The sequence below is a fragment of the Perna viridis genome, chromosome 8 (assembly GCF_037379345.1).
Source record: "Perna viridis isolate PV_CMFRI_1.1 ecotype Kerala chromosome 8, ASM3737934v1, whole genome shotgun sequence".
NCBI lineage: Eukaryota > Metazoa > Mollusca > Bivalvia > Mytilida > Mytilidae > Perna > Perna viridis.
This window is the reverse complement of record NC_142452.1, coordinates 8,346,865-8,368,584: the sequence shown is the minus strand read 5'-3', so window position 1 is coordinate 8,368,584 and position 21,720 is coordinate 8,346,865. Positions and strand designations below refer to the sequence as shown.

Here is a 21,720-nt window from a genome sequence, read left to right as displayed (position 1 = left end):
AAAGGGGCCACTTCAATGCTGATCAAATTTTTGACTTGTCTGTCTGATTGTATCATATTGTGCCCTAAGAAGCTCTAAATTATGCTTTAAAGTGTAAATTAAACTTTGTTTATGTCTCACAGAAGGGGACGTGTTGATCTCAAGGTCAAATAATTGATTTTTTAAAGCCAATTTCTTGTCTGGTCAGTACTTTGCACCATGGAAACTGATTTATTCTACATGTCATAGTTTTCCTTTCCTATTTTGTATTTTGTCTACCCCGGACTTGACTTTTTATGAGCAACTCGGCGGGTGTTTCTAGAAAAGTAGAGGACGCTTACCCTACCAGTGCACCTGGTCCATGCTCCCAGTTTTTAGTGGAGTCCAAGTTTCTCGTTTGCTTTTGTTACTTTGTATGTATGAGTTTAGTTGCTTTGTGTTCTTCTTGGTGTGTGTCTGTTTTCCATGTCTGGTCTTTGTCCCTGAATTACATTTTTTTGATTGATGCCATAATCTTGGTTCCCTTGATTACTTGATTACCACTGCTATGGGAAATTAGACTTAGAAATACCAGTGTCTGTCTGTCCAGTCACTCTTGTGGACACATTTCCTCGGAAACCATGTGATAGATTTTGTTCCAATATTGTGGGATTATTAGACACCATTTGTTGAACATATTATGCAAGAATTTTGATTCTACAAATTTTACAGGAGTTATGGGACTTTTGCACTTTTAACTTGTTTTGCGGTGGTGGGGGACATTTGGCTACAAGTTGCTTGTTCATCTTTTGACATAGTCTTTTCATATTTTGTATGTTTACAGATCATTTAAAGATAATGTATTACCTTCCGAAGTTGGGTACCTTTGATCTTGACCATTGACTCATGATCAAACTATTGCTTTTTAAGCCAATTTTTTGTCCGGTTTATACCGGTAACTTTTTTATCTTTGGTCTGCAAATGTTGGAATTGTTGCCCTTGAAGAGAAACAAAATGACTATGAATAATTTTTATTATTAAATTCCTCATGAAAGTCCTTGCCTGCATTTTTCAATCATATTTCAGAATCTCTTACAGTTTTCAAATTATGAGGGGCCAAATTAAAAGGGGCCAGAAATCATGTTTTGTATTGTGGTATGATTTTCAAAATTCCTGCCTGCATTTTTCAGTCAGATTTAAGATATTTCTTATGGTCCCCCAAAATTTTTTAAAACTTTTTTAAATTTTTAGTCCAATTTTGAAGTCATTTTTATTGGATTCCACATGTAAATTCCCAGCCTTAATTCAGGAGGTTTAAGAAGTATACTAACCAAATTATCCCTATCACTGGCATGAATAATATTGTTCAGCATCATGAGACGGACCTATGCCGAAATTTTCAAAAAGTTTGGTCAACTGATGTAGGAGTTACGACCCCTGAAACAGTTTTTTTTTGCATTTTTCGCATGTGCAACTTTGAAAATCTTCTTCTCAAAATCCATTGCACAGAATTCAATGAAAGTTGGCATTTATGTTCCTTAGGATATCCCACACAAAATAATTGTTGGGATTGTTGATTCGTGAAAAAAACATGGCTGCCATTACTAAAAATAGAACATAGGGGTCAGATGGCAATTATTTGCAAATAACTCAAAAACCGTTGCCTTTAGCAAATTTCTGGCTAAAATTGTTAAGCATCATAAGAAGGACCTATGCCTAAATTGACTAATGTAGGAGTTACGACCCCTGAAACAGTTTTTTGTTGTTTTTTTTTCACATGTACAACTTTGAAAATCATCTCTGAAACCATTTAAGATCATTGAATGAAAATAAGCATAATAGTTCTTAAGTGTATTGTGCTCAAAATGACTGTTGTGATTTTTAATCTGTGAATAGATATGGCTGCCTATACTAAAAATTACTAAAAATGGAACTTAGGGGTCATAAGACAGGTTTTTGGAAAAAAATTCAAAAATTGTTGCCTTAAGCAAAATTCTGGTTCAGGTCATGAAAATGCTATGAAAAGCATTTCTTGCATTTGACAATTTAGTTGATTTTAACTTTGCCTGTCTCATTCCTCAAGTTTTTTTTTTAAATAAGCAAATGGTTAACCAGGTGAGCGATTCAGGCTCTCTTGAGCCTCTAGTTTTATGTTATTTTCAGTATGTCCCACAATTTCATGAAGACCAGAAAGCTTCCAATATATTGCAAAGTAACCTTATTATAAATTGTTGCATTTAATATTTCATATACATATTTGCAGTTCTGTTAACTTACTATATTACATAATTCAAATTATGTGTTGGTTCAGTTTAGATTCAGGAAAGTCATGATATTTACCAACCAGCCATAAACGAGTACTCACTATAGTTTTCCTTCATATGAGTAAGCTAATTTTCCTGGTATAATAATGATGCTGACATGTTAATAAATTGCCATATAACTGCTCATAATCTAATAGAGGTAATCAATAGATTCTACAAGATAACCGATTCATGTTACATTCAATATTACATTTTACACCTGAACTATTAAAAATAATGTCACTATTCAGAATTATTTGTATCCCTAATAAAACTGATAGCAGCTATGTTTGAAGCAGTAATCCTATTTATTAAATGTTACTAAGAGATTAAGCTGTTCAAAAATAATGGTTTTCATTTAAACACCTGATTTCTGAAGTGTAAGATATATATTTGAAAGAGGCTTATGATCAATTAACCATATAGGGGGAGATTTAGGAAAGATAACCTTCTTCATATATGAATAAAGTCTGCAATGTTTTTACCGCTTAGAATTATACATTGCATTAGTCAATTGAAATATGATTTAATTCAATAAACAGCAATGAATAGCGCAGTTTGTACAATATTCCATACACAAATATGGGTTTTTATCGTCCCGTGTCTCTATTTGTATAAACTTTAATTAGTTCTATTGATAATTAACAAAAATTTTATGATCCATAGAATTTTTTAGTCCTCTTAAATAAAGCTTGTTGATGTTGGCATTTAAAAGACTTTGTCATATCTACCTGAATAGAATATACTGTAGAAAAAGGAATTAGTTGGTTTGAATAGTACTTCTCATCTTACAGATCGCAAGGAAATATGTTGAACTAGGAATGTTTTCACATGGGTCACAAACTTCATAACTAAATTGAATTGTCAGGATCAACTTTTATAAGTTTGTTACTGTCTTTTTGGAGTATCAATAATTACAAAGGTGATATGGACAAATATGGCATTGATTGAATACCACTTATTTATTTCTACAAAGCATCAAGATTCATTGATTATTTGCGATTGATTTTTTTCTCGATATTGTGGAAGTTGCATGTTATTTTGGAATGTTAAATCTATTACTGTGATAAATAGCTGATGTGTGGAGAATACAGGACTGAAAGTTAACAATGATTTCCTACTTTTGGTTTTGAGAAATTAGATCTTGATTTAAAAAGGGACTTTTTAATGCTTGATTTTTGACTGATCAGAGTTTTAAATGACAGCTTCTACTTGATGTTACTTGTAGTTTATAGATATTAGGAGTATTTTATATGGATATTTAAAGTTGTTGACTGAAGTTACTTGACAACTGTTAGCTAAAAGGTCCTTCAAATAATCTTCATTTGATGGATAACTGTATAGATCAGGGGTTTGTTTGTCATATATTCTTCTCAGAGGATATACTAAGTTCTGGGTGGAGATTTTCTACTGTATTAGAAATATCGTTATATGAACAGATCGTATAGCTAAACTAGTTATAGGTATGGGTAAAACAGGCATCATTGAAAATATTTGAATGAGTGTTAAATATAATATGTGGAACACTGCTGAATATTTACAATAAAATTAGTGCAAGTATAATAGAAGTTGAATTGGAAGTTTTTCAAAAACAGGAATTCTAATGCATTCGATGGGACGCTCAAGAGTTCCTGAAACACCACTGATTAGCGTAGAACATGAGAATCCTTGGGAAGTTAACTTATCATTTAGATCTGTTAGCATAGCTCCATATAATGGTAAGGTTAAAACTAATTTAGGGGAAAATTATGTTTTCATTTCTTATTTACCACTTTAAATGGTTTGGATTGAACCACATTTAAATGTTAGTTATTGGTTATACAGGTGCCATGATATTTGTGTGTCAAATTATATCAATGTAAACCTATGGTAAAAACTTGAAGCCACTTTCATGGTATTTATAATCATTGAAAAGGTCATTAGTATAGTATGTTGATCAGGTTGGTATACAAAATGTGTACTATATAAAGGGTATGACAAAAATGACCAAATTGATTGGCAAACTTAAGGCAATAGTCAAAAGGAATTTTCAAAAGAAGTAAAGGTCATATAACAAATGGCATTATCATTACATTTATAGGAAATTTGGTAACAACAGCAATAATCCTTAATAATACAGGCATATCCTAAGTCACAGCATTGGGCACTGGATAGCTAAATTTTAATATATTTATCTTACGGATCAAATACCTGAGAACAAAATTGATACATTTTCTGAGTGTTTAAGGTCAAAGGTTAAGGTGATTGTAAAGTTTTTTTGTGATGTGATGATAGTGCAAAAGCTTTTTAAGCTGCTACAATAAAAAAAAGTCTATCTGCTTGTTATACCCACCACTTACAATGTTGAGGTATATAGGGATCAGGGGGTCTGTTCATCCTTCTGTCCTTCCTTTGTTCCTTCCAATGCACAGGAGGAATTCTCTTATCCGTTACTTCTCCCCCACCACTGAATGGAATTGAATGAAACTTTCAAATCTTTTTGACATGTTCCCATTGTGCACCTTCTATTTTAGATTTTGATCTTAATCAGTTTTGGGGTTTCACATAGTGGAACACTGAGTGACTTTATCATTTGTGAATATGGGGACATGGTTGTACCCATCTCATATCCCTTACGCCTTCTATACCACTGAATGGGATTGAATGAAACTTTCATTGTTCCCATTGTGTACCTCTAATTTTAGATTTTAATTCTAATCAAAATAGAGGTTAAAATGTTCATCATAGTTATCAAATGAGGGAGTGGGTGGTATCAAGTTAGTGAGCATTGGATGCTCACAGACTGTTTTTCTAGTTTGAAATTATTTTCATTTTTCACCTTCACCATACTCTTCAAATGCCAAGAATGATTGAAATCTCTTTCAAATTCATCATATTTATTAAAAGTGTATTAGACATGCACTGAAGTACTTTGAAGTCCAAAACCTTCATTAACTGAATTCAAACAATAAATACAAGCCTCTAGATCAATGGTGATTTGAAACTACAATGTATAGAACAAACACGGTTTAATGGCATAGTCTGTTCGTTGAGTGAAAACTTCATTAAAAAATCCTAATTAGTTGTAAAAGACCTGAGATAGATTGATACATTACAGTACATGTTACTTCTTGGTAGGAGGTTTTGTAAACATGTATGTCATAACAATATTATAAGCAATAGTTAGATTCACCAATTATGGGTACATTGACACAAAACTGATATGAAGTTTCTCATGAAAATGATGTAAATTCCTTACAAAATATTGGGGAATGAAACTGAGTTAATTCAAATGTTCAGTTAAAATTTACATAAACTTCAAGGTTACAGCATGTGAAACTATTATACTTGATGTTTACCTAGCATCAATTGGCAGTTTGAAGCATTTTTAATGTGAGGGTCAAAAATTGAAAAGTTGTCTTAAGTTCATGCGACCAATGAATGTACGAGTTTTGCACAGTGAAATTTAACTAATCCAGTGCTTGAAACAGTCTCTGTGTTGCTATGTATTATATGATACTAATTCCACCCTCTGTTCAATGGCCAATTATAAAGGTAGACAGTTTTCTTAGGAAGTTAGCACAATTAATACCATGGCTATTGTTTGACTTAAATAATCTCTGTGAATTTCAGCATAAAAGCAAATTTTAGCTCACCTAGCCTAAAGGATCATATGAACTGTTGCCATCACTTGGCGTCTGACGTTGTCAACCATCATCCATCATCCTTGTCATTAAATTTTTTTCAAAACTTGAACCAAACTTGGTATGAATATTCCTTAGGATATTCTGCATAGAACTGATTTGGGTAGGGATTTTTTTTTTATTTTCAAAACCATTAGGTTTAGCCAAATTCTGACTGGGACAAAAGTGTTTTGTATGATGAGATCTATCAGTGGTCAAATTTTGGTGTAAATCTGTTTAGCCATGGTGGAGTTATTGCCCTTTTTCAAAAATTTTTTTTTCTCGCTATTTTAATGTTATTTCGTTCAAAAATCTTCTCCTATGACACAACCATACAATTAGAACCAAACTTGGTATGAATGTTCCTTAGGGTATAGAACTGCGTACTACTGATTTTGGAATTTGTGATCTGTTATAAAAACATGGCCACTGTTACTATAAATAGAACACAGGGGTCGGACAGAAGTTTTTTTGTATATATCTCAAAAACTGTTAGGTTAGCCAAATTCTAACATAGGGTAAAATGTTCAGCATGATGAGGTCTATCTGGTCAAATTTTCATGTAAATCTGTTTAACCATGTCATTGTCCTTTTTCGACAACTTTTTGCTATATTAATTGTTATTACTTAAAAGTATTCTAATTTGTATGGAAGGGGGCAACTGGTATTTACTGTGTTTTTTATAGCATAAAGGAAGGGGGACAAAGACAACTTGTACACTACCATCATCTGACAGATTTAATCTCTTGTCTTCCATATTGTGACATTACAACATTTAAGAAAGAGATGTTTTAGATTGATATGTTTCAATAGACTTGAAATAAATAAAAGCATTTTCTTTAAAGACCAGCATGCAATGTTATTAAGAATTCATGATGTACGATTTGATTTGTATTTATTGCATCATATGATATCCTTTCTCTTTCTAAAGAACATATTGTGGCAAGCAGTTGGTGAATTGATTATATAAGCATAAAAAGCTAGAAATTGTTGAAAATTGAACTCTCACAGGCTTTATCCTGATATTAAGATAGATTATAATAAGGAGCATCTGTTGTGTCTATTATATATGAAACATACCATAACAACAAAAATATATGGATAGGACAGATTTGGTTGGTTACCTAAATTTGATGAAAAAAAATTCAAATGCAGATCTCGATACTGTATAATTCTATATGATCTACTTATGCTGTGTTAGGTAGGACTTCAAGACATCAAATAAATAGAAATGGCTTTACCCATAAGGCCATATTTAGAGAACTAGTATACAACATGGACTAATTTGTGTGGAGGAAACAAAACAAAAAAATATATACTTGAACATCTTGCTTTAAACCTTAATGCTTATTTTACGCTTTAGACAACACTTAGGTAGAACCTTAAATTTCATGAATATGACCAAAATAGATTTATCTTTTACCTCCAACTCATTCCATTGTAATATAAATCATACAAAATAAGTATTTATTGCAATGTAAACATACATTAAGAGCTCAAAAAGTCTATAAACCCAAAAAGTCTATAAACCCAAAAAGAAGTAGTTTATTTTATAAGTTATTTATTTGAATATGAAAGAACAATTTTATTGTTAATACTAGATAGGAGTATGGGGTATTACTGTTTATTAATCCCTTTTTAGCTCACCTAGCAAAGGCCATGTGAGCTATTGCCATCACTTGGCGTCCGTTGTCATCGTCCGTCGTCAACATCCGTCGTCATTAACAATTATACAAAATTCTTCTGCTCTGAAACTACTTGACTAATTGGATATAAACTTGGTATGAATGTTCCTTAGGGTATACAGCATAGAATTGATGTGGGGATTTTTAATTTGTCAAAAAACATGGCCGCCGTTACTCGGACAGTAGTTTTTCACATACATCTCCTAAACCATTAAGTTTAGCTGAATTCTGACAGGGTTAAAAGTGTTCAGCATGATGAGATCTATTACTGGTCAAATTTTGGTTTTAATCCATTAAGCCATGTTGGAGTTATTGCATTTTTTCAACGATTTTTGCTATTTTAAAAGTTATTTCTTTCAAAAATCTTCTCCTCTGACACTACTTGACCAATTGAAACCAAACTTGGTATGAATGTTCCTTTGGGTATCCTCCATAGAACTGACATTGGGATTTTTGATTCATTGAAAAACATGGCCACTGTTACTAAAAATAGAACATATGGGTCAGACAGTAGTTTTTCACATATATCTCCTAATTTGTTAGGTATATCCAAATTCTTTCAGTAGTTAAAATGATCCATATTGTTAGGACTACAAAAGTCGTCAGGCTCCTTGTAAGAGTTATTGCCCTTGAAAGAGTTTTTTTTTAAATAGTTTTCAGTCAATAAGAAACTTTCAATTGTTGAAAAGATCATGTGATAAGTCCTACCAAAGATTTCTTGTTTAATTTATTGCCTTTGAAAGGCAAAATTCAACAAGGTGAGTGATTCAGGCTCCTAGGAGCCTCTTGTTTATTATTACTTTTTTTTGCATTTTCATACACCTGTTGTTTTTTTTATTTTCAGAATGTGAAAAAAGTATAGTTATCTGCTAGTATGCCGTACAATAAATTGAAAAATGCCAGAAGGGATTTTTTAATGCAATGTTTTTCTTTAATTCTTCTAGAAATTTTCTTCTTGCTTTTGCTGTCTGTATCTGTATGTGTATATCACAGATTCCCTCTGTGATGATCTTGTCGCACTTACTCAGGAGCAAGGATCTGAACTCCTCAGATTTGTACTGTTTTCTGATCTTTGTTTCCAAATTTAATGTTTTAACAAAACTCAAAAGGAAGTTTAGTAAATTGACATATTTAGACTTACTATCAAAAATAATAATCTGATATTTTCTAACAGACATCTTAGATCTAAGTACCTGCATTTTTCACAATAAAAAAAAGTAACCCCATACAGTGTGTCTATTCAGAAGCAAACTAGTGTAAAGCTTCCATGCTACAACAGCTTTATAAGGCTTCTTGATAAGTAATCTTGATAATGAGGAATATATTCTTGATGGATATGAATAAAAGAAATACATGTATCAGCAGATTTATTTGGGGTCCACATAATACAACGTATTAGTTTGTATATAAGGTCCCAGTGGATGTGAGGCTTTAGCTAAATCCTAATATCTATTGCATATTGTGTAATATATTTCATTGAGCTGTCCTGTCAAGTTTCCTTATCTTATATTTTGTTTCCCCAAACCTGACCCTACAAAAGAAGTGTGGTTTGGTTGGTAGACAACCCATTTTGTAAGCTCACCTGAACCAAGGTTCCCAGTCAGTTATCACTTTGCATCTATTGCCCTTAAACTGTTCACTTTTTGCTCAACTACTTGTAAACTTGCATTATTGGCTTCAAAACATAATTATACAAATGTATCCTTATTAATTGCATTACATAACAGATCAGTGCTATTAAATGCATATGTTTTTAAATAATGTGATGAATTGAAAACATCCAAAATAATTCAGTTGACAGAAAAGTATACTTTAATGCATTATTTTACTTTAGTGATATTTAAATCTTGTGTCTTCATCAAATACAAAAACTGATTTTGATCATTACTCAAGCGGTACAGTGTTAGGCAATGTCTGCTTTATGTGTGAGCCAAGTGACTTTTATCAATAGGACATTGTTTGGCAACCCCATATAAGTTGAATTCCCCTTAGTGGGTGTTTTTGATCTTGTTTTTTTTTAACATACATGTGTGAACTTTCTCTTAGTAAAGTGCTAATCAGCACATTGCAGGTTATGCATTGTGAAATTGCTTAGCAATCACCCATGTAGGGGAGCTTCTGTAACGATAAGATTTTTTGAATTGATCATGGAACTATTTAAATACTGTCAAACTATTTGTCTTTATAAATGATATTTATCAAATTAATTCAATAAAAGAGTACTGACAACCCAATTATTTAGTAGTTTTGTCATACAACATACTATATTGTATTAAAACTTTGCCATTTGTAAATGTCTGCCTTTTAATTTAATATTCTTGAATGTAAATAGTTTTTTGTAAGTCCATAGTTTTGTTATTCTGCATTTGCCACTTCAGTGCTAGTGTACCTCTTTAATGTTTCTTGGTATGATTCTCAACAGGTGCTTGATCATTTGAAGTAGACTCACTTTCATCAGACAGCTTTGATAAAAAGGAGCGTATCAATACCATTTAAAAAATCTTAAACATTATGGGTCCAACATAACATTAAAATATTTTAGAAGTTCAAAGTACATACACTTAGTAATGAATCTGAAAGAACTTTAGTATTTTAATTTTATAAATTATTTCAAAAAGTGTGACTGACTTTAAATAACAATGATCAATATATTTTGATATAAACCAAACTTGCATCTTTTGAAAGGCATAAATATCTTTCCATTGTCTAGTTATTATTTTTGAAAGCACACCATATTTTGTTTGTTGTCTTAAGATATTAGATTATATGAACTTTCAGGCAGAAATAAGAGACTAACTCCATTGATCGATCCCCCTGAGGTACCCACAGATCTAGAATCAGGTATCCATGGACTTTTGTGTGGATAGGCCAGATAATGCCTTTTAGAATTTGTTTGAACCAGTATATATGTTATAACAGATCTGTAGTTCAATTAAAAATGAAGATTTTATTTTAGGCTGACAATGCTGGTTGCTATCATCATAGATATAGAGTAATCAACTGCTAGACAGTTTTGTGTTTTTATATTGTTATGCTAGTCTTTATAGAACTGTTCATTTAATTGTGGGCTGATTTACTTCATGATACCCACAGGCTTTTTAATCAAAGAGAAATAACTCATTTTGTATATTTTATCATTTCCATCAATATAATTACTTTTGAATTGAAATAATATTTATATGTGTGTACAAAGCATGTATTTTCAAAAGCAACAATAACATACTTGTAAAGTTTTCATTGATTGCTTTATCTGCAATAAAATTTCAATAAACTAATTTACTGTGTTTGTAGAACGTGATTTATATTTTGTCATAATTTTCCACCGAAGTGAACTCTGGAAGTTAATTCTCAAATTTGAACTGAGATTCAACAACAGTGTAGAACCTAAGTGCTTTTTTCTAGGATATTTGATGGATCAGTTTAATGGTACTGAATGAATGTGAAACTATTTTGTTACCTTTTAATTAAAACACTTTAGAAGTTATATGTTGTCTACAGTTCATATAGAAAATAATGTGTATTCAGTCTTTTGGAGATATCCTAAAAAGGGGGTGAACAGTTTCAATTACCCGTGAAAGTATATAGTCATCCAAGTAGTCAATAATAATTTTTTTTAAGGTCGGAACCAGGGATTCCGAAGTAACTTTTCATCCTATGCTGAGTGGGAGAAGACATATGGATATAACCTAAGCAGTGATAGTGGTAGTGAAAGTGATAATGATGATTCTGATGAAAGCAAGAAAAATGGAGGTAAGTGTGTTCATCTTCATGGAATTTAAGAAGTTATAAAATTGGTGTAACCAGGTAAATATGAAGCATTTATGTTAATGCATTACTCAAAAAAAGGGGGAAAGTGTGCAGTTACAAATGATTTTAACATGAATAAAACATGTCTCCATTACTGACTCGGCGGGCAGAGCTATTTGTATCTGTTTGTAGCATACCATTTTCTTATTTTTTATCAGAAATGTAGTATTGGGGAACTTCTTGAGTGTAAAAAACAGCCAAGAAAATAGTAAGAATTTTAATATACATACATGTATATGGGGAGAAATGTAAAAAAATAACATTTTTAACCTATATACAAAACTGTTAAACCCTGTTGTTAACCAACAATTTGAAGTAAACTACCTGTAAATCTAAAATTAAAGTTGATTATCTCCCTTTGTACTGTTTCCTTAAAATATATATCTTTTTTATGTGGTAGTATTTTCAGGGATGAAGTTATTCAATTCATGAATGTTTTTATCATGTATGTGTGCAAGGGAGAAAATAATTTTGTGGGATATTTTTATTCATGATTAGAGAGAGAAACAAATGCCACAAAAACTAATGACTGAACAAAACCATAATAATTTCTCAATATTTATAGTACATATTGTTTTTCTGTAAGGACCTGTATGTGCATTTCAAGTTATAAAAGTTCTGACATAGTGAATTGTATTTGTGAATAATTTTTGGTTAAAAAGGTCTTGTGTTTCAAAAATGCTGATTCATCATTTTCCATTAACCAGCTACAGTCTATGTTTTCAAAGTTTAAATGAAATATTGAAGAGACTTGCCACAGTAGGTTTAAATATTCAAAAATAAACTAACCAATAGTTCTAAATTGGAATTCTTAAAAATAAGAAAATGTAATAAATTGTGACTATGATGAATTCATATACTGGAAGATCTAAGGCCCTGTTTTAGCTATTGAGTTTATTACCAGTTTCCCCACTCTGGTAGTTGGTCATATAATCTTAAACAATATACATTATGCAGAGTAGTAATTTGTGCAGACTTTAGTATGATTAGATGGTAGACGGCCCATATATTTTCTGCTCTGGTAGTCATTTCACTTATAATTTCCAATGTTTAAAGTAGAATATTGTGCACCATGGGGGTAATATTAATTCTGACAGATATTGAGTTTCAGTCAGGTTTATATCACCATTTTAATCAGTATTGTCTGACAAGTTTTTAACAAGTTTATTGATTGCACTTCACAAGAAGTAACAAATTTAAACAATAGAAAGAAGTTTAAATTTGCTTTCTTTAAAAGAAATTGTAATATCCTGTTGTAAATGATTGTTTTAAAGGACTAATTGTTGTTATGTGCCTTTATTATGGTAGAGGATTGTTGCCATGCTGATACCTACACCTTCAACTGATATAGAGAATTATCACTGAAGACATTTAAATACAAAGCTTATTCTGTGTTAGTGGTAGTAGAAAATTTTCATTAGCAATACTGTTAGGTGACAATATTGTGGCTAATGTGCAATGTATTTTGAAAAAGCCAATCTTCAAAATTTATTATCCACATCCAAGCTTAACAATCATTTGGCAATGTGGCTACCTTCAGCTGCAAACACAGCTTATTTAAACTGAGCTTTAGTAGTGTAGGAGTAACTATTGTTTTTAATGAATCAGAAATTGTCATATGTTTATCCAGTGACAGAGACATTTCAGTATTGCCATAGTTTCGTGACTCTTTAGAAAAAATAAAAAAGTATATCCACATTATAACCCCAGGGGTTTGGAAGGCAAGGGACCATGGGCCATTTACCTTCTCTGGCTGGAAATGAGCCTATTATCTGAAGAAAAAAAAAGGTTTTTTACCGAATGGCCCTTCAAATTGTAAATATCTGAAAAATCCTGAAAATAGTCCCTTCTCAAATTTTTCTTCCAAGGAGCTGTTATGCACCTAACCATACTCATACCCATCTCTCATTTACTATGACTTTTTACCATTTCTTGGCAAATAAGGCTTGTAAATTTTGGGTCCTATTTCCCATTCAAATGCTAAGGAAGTGGTTGTTCTTGAGATTACAATATTATCAATGAAAACCTCACATGTAAATACGGTGATATAAATATAATGCTTAACTATTTCTACTCTTTAATAAGTTTGGTTATGACATCAAATAGAAAAAAATTTTACCAGTACTATGCATCATATTGATGTACACAGAAATAGTAACTAAATACAAATAGGTCTTAGGTTATGAATGGTTTCAACAGAAGAAATTATGGAATACATTCAGTTGAAGTTAATTTGGCATGTTTTATTTCTTTTTTTCTTTGTTTGTGTTTTCTTGAAAGGAAACTTTTTTTGATGACAGAATCTCCTTGTTTGAGTTAGAAGTGTTGTTACATATCAAACAATAGTTTTCTAAAAAGTGTCTATCCTAAAGAGATCAATTATTAAGCTTTCAAAATTAACTGCGGATAGTTTACTGGTATCTAAGATTCTAAGGAAAAAAAATCTGGATCTTTGTAAAATGTTTTTTAAGTTAAAATAAGTGTTTTGAGTGGCTAGGTAAACATTCTAATACATAATAATACTAAATCTTGAAGTTTCAGATGATGAAATCATAGAAAGATACAAACAATTAAGTCCCATGCCTGGAGAGCTTGAACATGGTAGGGTAGTATGGTATTGTTTTGTAGTTTTCTAGAAAAGTAGAAAGGTTTTATATAGAGTTGGTCAGTAGCTGGTTGTTCCTAGAAGTATAAGTTTACATACAAGAAGAAAGGCTATGCTATCAAATACCTTATGGTCATGAAGTATGGTCCTCTTCACTGTTTCTATGATATAAACATTGGACAATTGAAATACATCAATGGGTGAACAGGGTTAAATTGACACAGCTATACAGACAGTATATTTTATAAAGGGTGATAAACATTCCAGATTTGTACAGAACATATTATTAACATGAGTGGTGACAGGTATAAGACCTATAGGGTTTTATGTAGGTTTTATGGAGGTATTAGTCCACAGATTATGTGTACTGTGTCAATAATGTCTGTTGATCTTGATGCTCTATTGGATGTAGATCTATGGTTTTGTTCTTTACTGTTGTAATTATTGAATAGTAACTGAGTCTTATGACTATAAAATGGTTTGTTCAGCATGTTTGGATTGTGAAGGGAATTTTTTCTCTCTATGATTTGCTAATATAGAGTAAATAACATGTAGTGCTCAGTACTAACAAGTCACCAGTTTTGTTTGAATGGAAATATCAAGACACTTTAGTTCATACTAATAGAACTGATTCTTATATGCCTGCCCAGCAGTTTTTATAGCCCTTTCTTGCAATGGGGTATATTGATTTGTTAAACATGTAACTCTTTTCCCTGTATTTACTTGTCACAGCTGTTCCATTTTTGCACTAGTTTCAAAATAGGTGTGTCATATGATGGGATCTGATTTCTGGTTTGACAACTTTGTTTATATTTTGACCATCTTTAGAAGTTTGTGTTGCTGGGTATTACTAGTTGGCATTGGCTCACTGATTTCCTGTTAACCAAGGTTCTTTGGTTTACTGCTGTCTATCTGTCAACATGGTCATATCACTAGTGAGCAATGTCTTAAGTTGAGATGTATGTAAAGCAGCACCTGTAAAAGGTCAACAGAACAAATGGTCATATATATATCATTCCACTGAGGAGTACCTTAAAGTGAGATGTATGTAAATCAGAGCACCTAAAGGTAAACAGGAAAAACTACATTCATTTTCTTGGGAATTATCTCCCTTATCCCCAAAAGTTTCTGTACATATAAGGGTTTTGACAAATACTAATTAGTATTGGAAAACTTAGTTCAACAAATTTGAATATTAAAAAAAACTGAACCTAAATCAAATTATTACAACACTTAACAATGTATGTGTAATGAAGAAGGAAGTATATATCATGTTCTATCCACTTGCAAATTTTAAGAAAAATTTTCAGACAAGTTTTGAACCTACTACCTGATTATAGGGTTTTATTCATTACTTTTTATTTTTAGTAGTGGTTTATGTTTGCAGGTTTGAATTAACTGGACATTTAATATTCTCTAATAAATGAAAGAGAAACTTGTATAGAGTTGAAGTTGAAAACAGAAATATATAGAAATATAAATTATTGCTTACAAAATGGAGGGAATGTAATTTATAACAACTTAACAACCATAAATTACAATTAGAGTTTTTAAAGATGTTTATTGTACAAAAATATTGATTAATTTGAATGAATGGAATACATATAAAATAAAATTATTTTCAATAATTACACATATTAATAATGCAAAGGAATTAAATGTTCCCATGCATGTTATGAATAGACCAATTTAGGAAGTCTAGGTAAATGATTTTGATTTTGCAAATAAATTATTGGCCTACTTTAGCAGTGAGCAGAACTCCAAAAAATGGTCCATGTTGAATATGTCAAAATTTTAAAAATGGTCCATGTTTTATATGTCAGAGTTTAAAAATGCTCCATGTTTTATATGTCAGAACTCCAAAAGTGATCTATGTATTATATGTCAGAACTTTAAAAATGATCCATGTTTTATATGTCAGAACTCCAAAAATGATCCATGTTTTATATGTCAGAACTCCAAAAATGATCCATGTTTTATGTATCAGAACTCCAAAAATGGTCCATGCTTTATATGTCAGAACTCCAAAAATGGTCCATGCTTTATATGTCAGAACTCCAAAAATGGTCCATGCTTTATATGTCAGAACTCCAAAAATGATCTATGTTTAATGTGTCAAAACTAAAAAATGATCCATGCTTTAAATGTCAGAACTCCAAAAATGGTCCATGCTTTATATGTCAGAACTCCAAAAATGGTCCATGCTTTATATGTCAGAACTCCAAAAATGATCTATGTTTAATGTGTCAAAACTAAAAAATGATCCATGCTTTAAATGTCAGAACTCCAAAAGTGGTCCATGTTTTATGTATCTGAACTCCAAAAATGGTTCATGCTTTACATGTCAGAACTCCTAACGGAATCCACCTTCTATGTTCTAATGTCCAGAAAATTATCTCTGTAGTCAGTATAAAATGTAAGATATTGTTCAAGGTAGATATTAGATTTGGAGCAGTGAAAGTACAAACTTTGTATTTGTTGTGTTAAGTGTTTCCTAGCCTTTTAACAATTGTAATTAAGGTCTCTCCTTTGTTTATATGCCATTGAAAGACAGTAAAAGTATTTTAATTTAAAAAAGTTTCATAAGAAGACTTTAAATATACCTTGTATATTACTTAATAAGAAGTTTAAAGGGTTCTACATTTAAGCTTGTTAATCTTTCCATAGGTTGTACACACGTATCAGTAACCAGATATCCGTTAAATATCTGTCATGTGGTATTCTTATTTTCTTATGATGGAGCTGAAATGAATTTTACTTTGAACCAAAATGTCTTGAAAAAGGAAGTATGTAACATTTTTATTGAATTAGTGAAGAAGGTGCTGAGTAAAATAGTGTGCAATGGTTGGAAACAAAATTTGGATTTGACTATAATGTATTTGTAATTTCATGTTAAAATCTTTCATTTGTTGATGTATGATACTGAGTATTGTATGATGGAGATGTTAGGGAAATTATACTGTATTTCCACGGATGTTCTTTCAAGATCAAGTATTAGAGAGATTAAAACTGGACTAAACATTTAGGATTTTAATGATTTTGGACCTGTTGGAACAACTTTGACATCTTTGAAGCTGGAATAAATGTGAAAGGATATCAGTGGGACTTTGTAGCATTCAACTCATTAAAACCTAGTATTGGACTTGTCACAATTTGTATAGGCATTCATTAAATAAATTGATCTGAATTCAAATTTAATAGTGATATTTTATATTGATCAGTCAAAACATTAAATTTACATTAAGCTCTATGGATTATACTACAGTCTGATCTTAAGTATAAATTAGATTAGAATTGGTGCACAAAATAGGTATATGATTGAAATGTTTTCTTTTGCCATTGTGAGGATTGTACAAACATTGCAAGGGCTCACTTTCAAAAATACATTCATTACCATATAAACTTAGTATGGAAAGTATAGCCAAGCTGAATTTGATTGGATAGCAGTGAAGGAAGCAATCAGTCAGATACAATCTTTGACCTGGTGATCATTATATACAAAGTTGACCTACTGATCAAAACATAAAAGGAAAAGATGAGTAATAGGAATCACAATTTAGATCACATATTTCAAATGGCAGAGAGGACTGATCAACTGTCCAGGTTGCCTGGGATAGATATGCAGTTAAGTGATGGGGAAAACTCATCTGATGATGAAGACGATAGACTACTCATGTTTCCCTGGGGTTCTCTTGTTAACTATGGTCTTTTATCAGAATTGGACTTTTTTAAAAATGCAGGTAAATATTTCTGATATTTTGATAAAAAGTGCAGTTTCTATAACATATTTGCATTACATGATATTAAGCAAACCATAATTTCTTTAACTTAACCATTTTTTAAGGTAAAATTTTTGATACAAATATTGAGAAATTTGAGAAATACGATGGTGTATATTATAGAGATCAGAAAGCTTTGTTGAGCTATAAGTTTGCTCACAATATTTTTAGACTCTAAACATTAATTCCATGAGTATTTTGACACAGGAGCCTTCATTAGTATTACTATATAGAATATAATTGAAGGTCCATTGTTAAGTAGAGGAGGTATTCTTAATAGTCCACATTACAGAATTCTATCACAGAGATATTATATATTGTGTCTCTGATTACAGTAGTAACATGGACTGTATAAGAATGACTGATGCTGTTCTATCCAGATAACAGTTTAGTGATTAGGATTGGAGGGTACCATGTACAATTTATCACATTCCATCAGAAAATATTCCATTAAAACTCAGGCTTTTTATACAAACAATGTTCAAGAAAGCCAGGCATTGTAATTCTGAATATCATTAAAAATGGTCTATTCTTACAATTTTATTCCCAATCACTGATAGTGAGGAATATATAATGCTTTGGTTTATGGATTACGGTTCTGACAATACCTTCTATTTAAACTATCAAAATATCCCCAATAGGAAGAAAGATGAGAGTTTGATTGCTCATAATGTTGTTATTGTTCACTCAGTGTATAAGTATTGGGTTACATGTTCTAAGTTGGGGATGAAGTTTAATATCAAATTCAAGATTTTGGAATTCAAATTTTTTTGTGCAATTTCGATAAGGTTCTCATCTGGTTTCAGATTTACTGGTTTTTGTTTAATACCAGGTGCTTCCAAAATTTTTGGTTAGTCATGAGTTTGAATGTCATCTGGAGGTAAGAGGAATTCAGGTAATGACATTCAGTGTACAGGTACATTGTTTTACTTGATAGACCAAGTTTGGAAATATTCTTGTCCATTGATTTACAACCCTTTGACTTGAAAAATACTCAGTTTCCAACCTTTTCTTTTGTTCTTGTTTTCAGATTTCTTTGCTTTACCAAGATGACACAGATTAAGATAAAATTCTCTTTATTCATGATGAATTTTAGTTTGTCTTACTTATTTGCACATAATGATGTTTTGTGTCAATTGATTAAGATAAAGTTTATAACAAATAATGAATGAATAAATCGAGAATAGGTATGGTGTATTTGTCAAACAGACAGCAACCCCACCAGGACGAAAATGTCCGGCCAAGAAACTTGCATTCTATTCTCTTTAATAGACTCTTCTGCCACTAGGACACTTTATTATGCCAGTTTGCCACACAACACTCTTAGAATCCTCATCACTTTTAATCATTTATTTTTTGAAAAAGGATTTTGCATACTTTATCTACAATGTAGCTTTACTTCTGTATCAAGAATAAAAGAGAGGGTTATTGGCGGGTATATGTCCATAAAATTGCTGGATTTGCCTTTTCACCTGTCAAAATAGGATTATATTTTCTGATTAAAAGGTGGTTATTTTAATGTAATATGCCCACTTGCTTTTAAATAGTGAATATGATTATTGTGTACATTCTCAGAGATTTATAGTTAGTGTTAAGTTTTGTAATAGGCTTAACAGGTTTGAAAGGTCATTAAGGTTGAATTCTTTATTTACTGATTTAGGTTTTTTTTGTTTTACATTAAGCCATCTATTGACTATTTACACTGCCTGGGTTGTCTGGTAGTAGTTTACTCTACTCACACGACTACTTAATGCTTTTCTGATAAGCAAGCCACATATACTAGATAGAGGGATGACTGTATGTCTTGCTCCGGGTGTTAAAAGAATAGGCCTGCAGCAGTGCTAAGCTTGTCGTAAAAGGCGACTAAATAGTGCTCAGAGCGCTAGCCGGGGGCTAGGGCACTCTGCCCACAGAGCAACTGGGATGTGTGCCCCAGGTGGTGGAATGGGGTACCCCTGGCGTGTTTCATGCTGGGATTGTCAGGCTATAATACGGAAAACCTGACCGCAAACCATAGTGGTGCACCGTGTTGGGAAAGATGCCACGTTCCTCGCACGTTAAAGAACCCTACTGTGGTATTCTCCCGGAGTAGGAACCATAGGGCTCCGCCACAGGAGGCTAAATTACCCGACCCTACCCACCTCTCCCTATTTCCAGTGGCAATCAAAGTTTGTCACCTCATTGTCCTTGTGTCCCATCCCTTTTTCATTTCATTATCATTTCATGTTCATTTTATCATCAATTTCATGTTCATCGTCTGGATATAGCTGAAATATTGCTGCTCGGACGTTAAACCCCAACAAACAAACAAACTGTATGTCTTGGATTTAGAGTGGGATTACTTGCCTACCTGCTGGCTGTTGCTCAATCTGGCTTAGTGTTTTACTAGGTCAAAGCAGGATTTGTTTTGATAGCATGAAATATCTGTGTTAGAATCACAATCAAACAGTCAGTCAACTAACTGTAGGTTGAGCAAAGTGTGTTACAGGCCTTTCATGAAAAGGCAGTACCTTGTACTTTTAAACTTCTAAGATACTGAGAGGTACCTCCAGAATTTCTAAATTTCATATGTTTATAAAAGAAAATGATAAAAGTACCTCCTACCAAACCAATGATAACTGCATTGCAAAAAAAATAATGAAACCCCTGGTGTTATGATACAGTGGCTGTAAACTGTACTCATTGGGATCTATTGTTTGCCTCTTCAGAGAACTGGATTTTTATACATTGGCAGTGTTGCCATATACATATATAGAGAATGATTGTGCCCTATAATTTCTGGTCCATTCATTAATAAAAAAAAAAGAGAATATTTGTTGACAGTATATATGTATTTTTTTTATTATATCCAAAAATTTTAAAATATGGCTATTTGTAGTAAATATGAAAGAAGCGATGTTAAAATCTTGACAATCTTTTGCATGAGATAATTTACTGAACCTATTATGTGTCTCTTCCACCAGCTAGAAACTTGTAGGTTTTATAGAATACAAAGTTAACATTAAATAAGTTGAGTTTTCTCTACAGACTCTACTCCTGAGGAAACATATTCACCAGGTCCTAGATTTAAAGGTATCAACAACTTTACTGCTAGAATATTACACATTCAAAATTTTAAATTTTATGTACATATAATGGTAAAGGCTAGCCAATTAGTAGTGGGCTAATGGGATCAATCTGTAGAAATATGGTGTGTGTTTGTTTTAAATCAATATAAATAGGAAGAATAGTTTTTGTCCTTTTTTTGTAAGGAGAAAGTATATATGAAGTTATGGTTCAAGTTCTTAAGTGTCTTCATAAATCTGTTAATGTAAAATATTTCAATTGCATAACATGTATCTGCTCAATGTAGAAATGTAGTAAGAATACCAGCATGTTTGATTAAATTGGCCTTATCAACTAGGTTAAAGTTTTTATTTCAGTTAAAGGTTTCAATTTTGGATATGGATATTTTTTTCCGTTTTGGTAGATTTTTTTCATTAACACTTGCTGAAACTTCTAAAATATTAATCATTTTGTGACATGACATAAAAATGTTAGGTAGGCATAAAAGAATTGATATTTTTGTTTAAATCTTGTAACATTGTTTTTTTTTCAAAATTTGTCACTTTTTTTTTTAATTATGAACCTTTGATATTATCCTTTCTCATTTGATTAAACATTGAATATTGTTATAACGTGATATTAAATAACATTTGCATGGCTGTTTCTTCAAGGTTTATTTGACTATCTTGTCACATATGTAGTGTTCAAAGTCCTTTTTTGTTGAGCACTTTAGCTAAGATTTTGTTTTTTTCTATTTATAGACAACAAATTACAAGAAGAGTTATTACGGACAACACAGCTGGTGTACAGTTACCAGGATGGCAAAGGAATGGTTGGTATTATATGTTGTATTATCAAACACTGTCAATGGTTGAA

General features: G+C 31.6%; 1 protein-coding gene across 49 annotated transcripts in view; it reads left to right on the top strand.

Annotated features, from left to right (window-relative positions):
* LOC148609180 (uncharacterized) overlaps positions 1-21,720 on the top strand; it is an 88,635-nt gene that overhangs the window by 12,398 nt on the left and 54,517 nt on the right. For 17 of the 49 annotated variants that reach the window (XM_088540414.1, XM_088540410.1, XM_088540417.1 and 14 more), the window contains exons 1-3: positions 16,711-17,760; positions 20,827-20,871; positions 21,606-21,676. In XM_088540414.1, coding sequence (XP_088396540.1) covers positions 17,556-17,760; positions 20,827-20,871; positions 21,606-21,676 — 321 coding nt within the window. In that variant the 5' untranslated portion in view covers positions 16,711-17,555. Of the gene's footprint in view, positions 1-3,008; positions 3,980-9,978; positions 10,450-11,226; positions 11,359-16,707; positions 17,761-20,826; positions 20,872-21,605; positions 21,677-21,720 lie in introns of those variants that run through there. The other 32 variants (XM_088540419.1, XM_088540402.1, XM_088540423.1 and 29 more) reach the window with 10 other exon arrangements.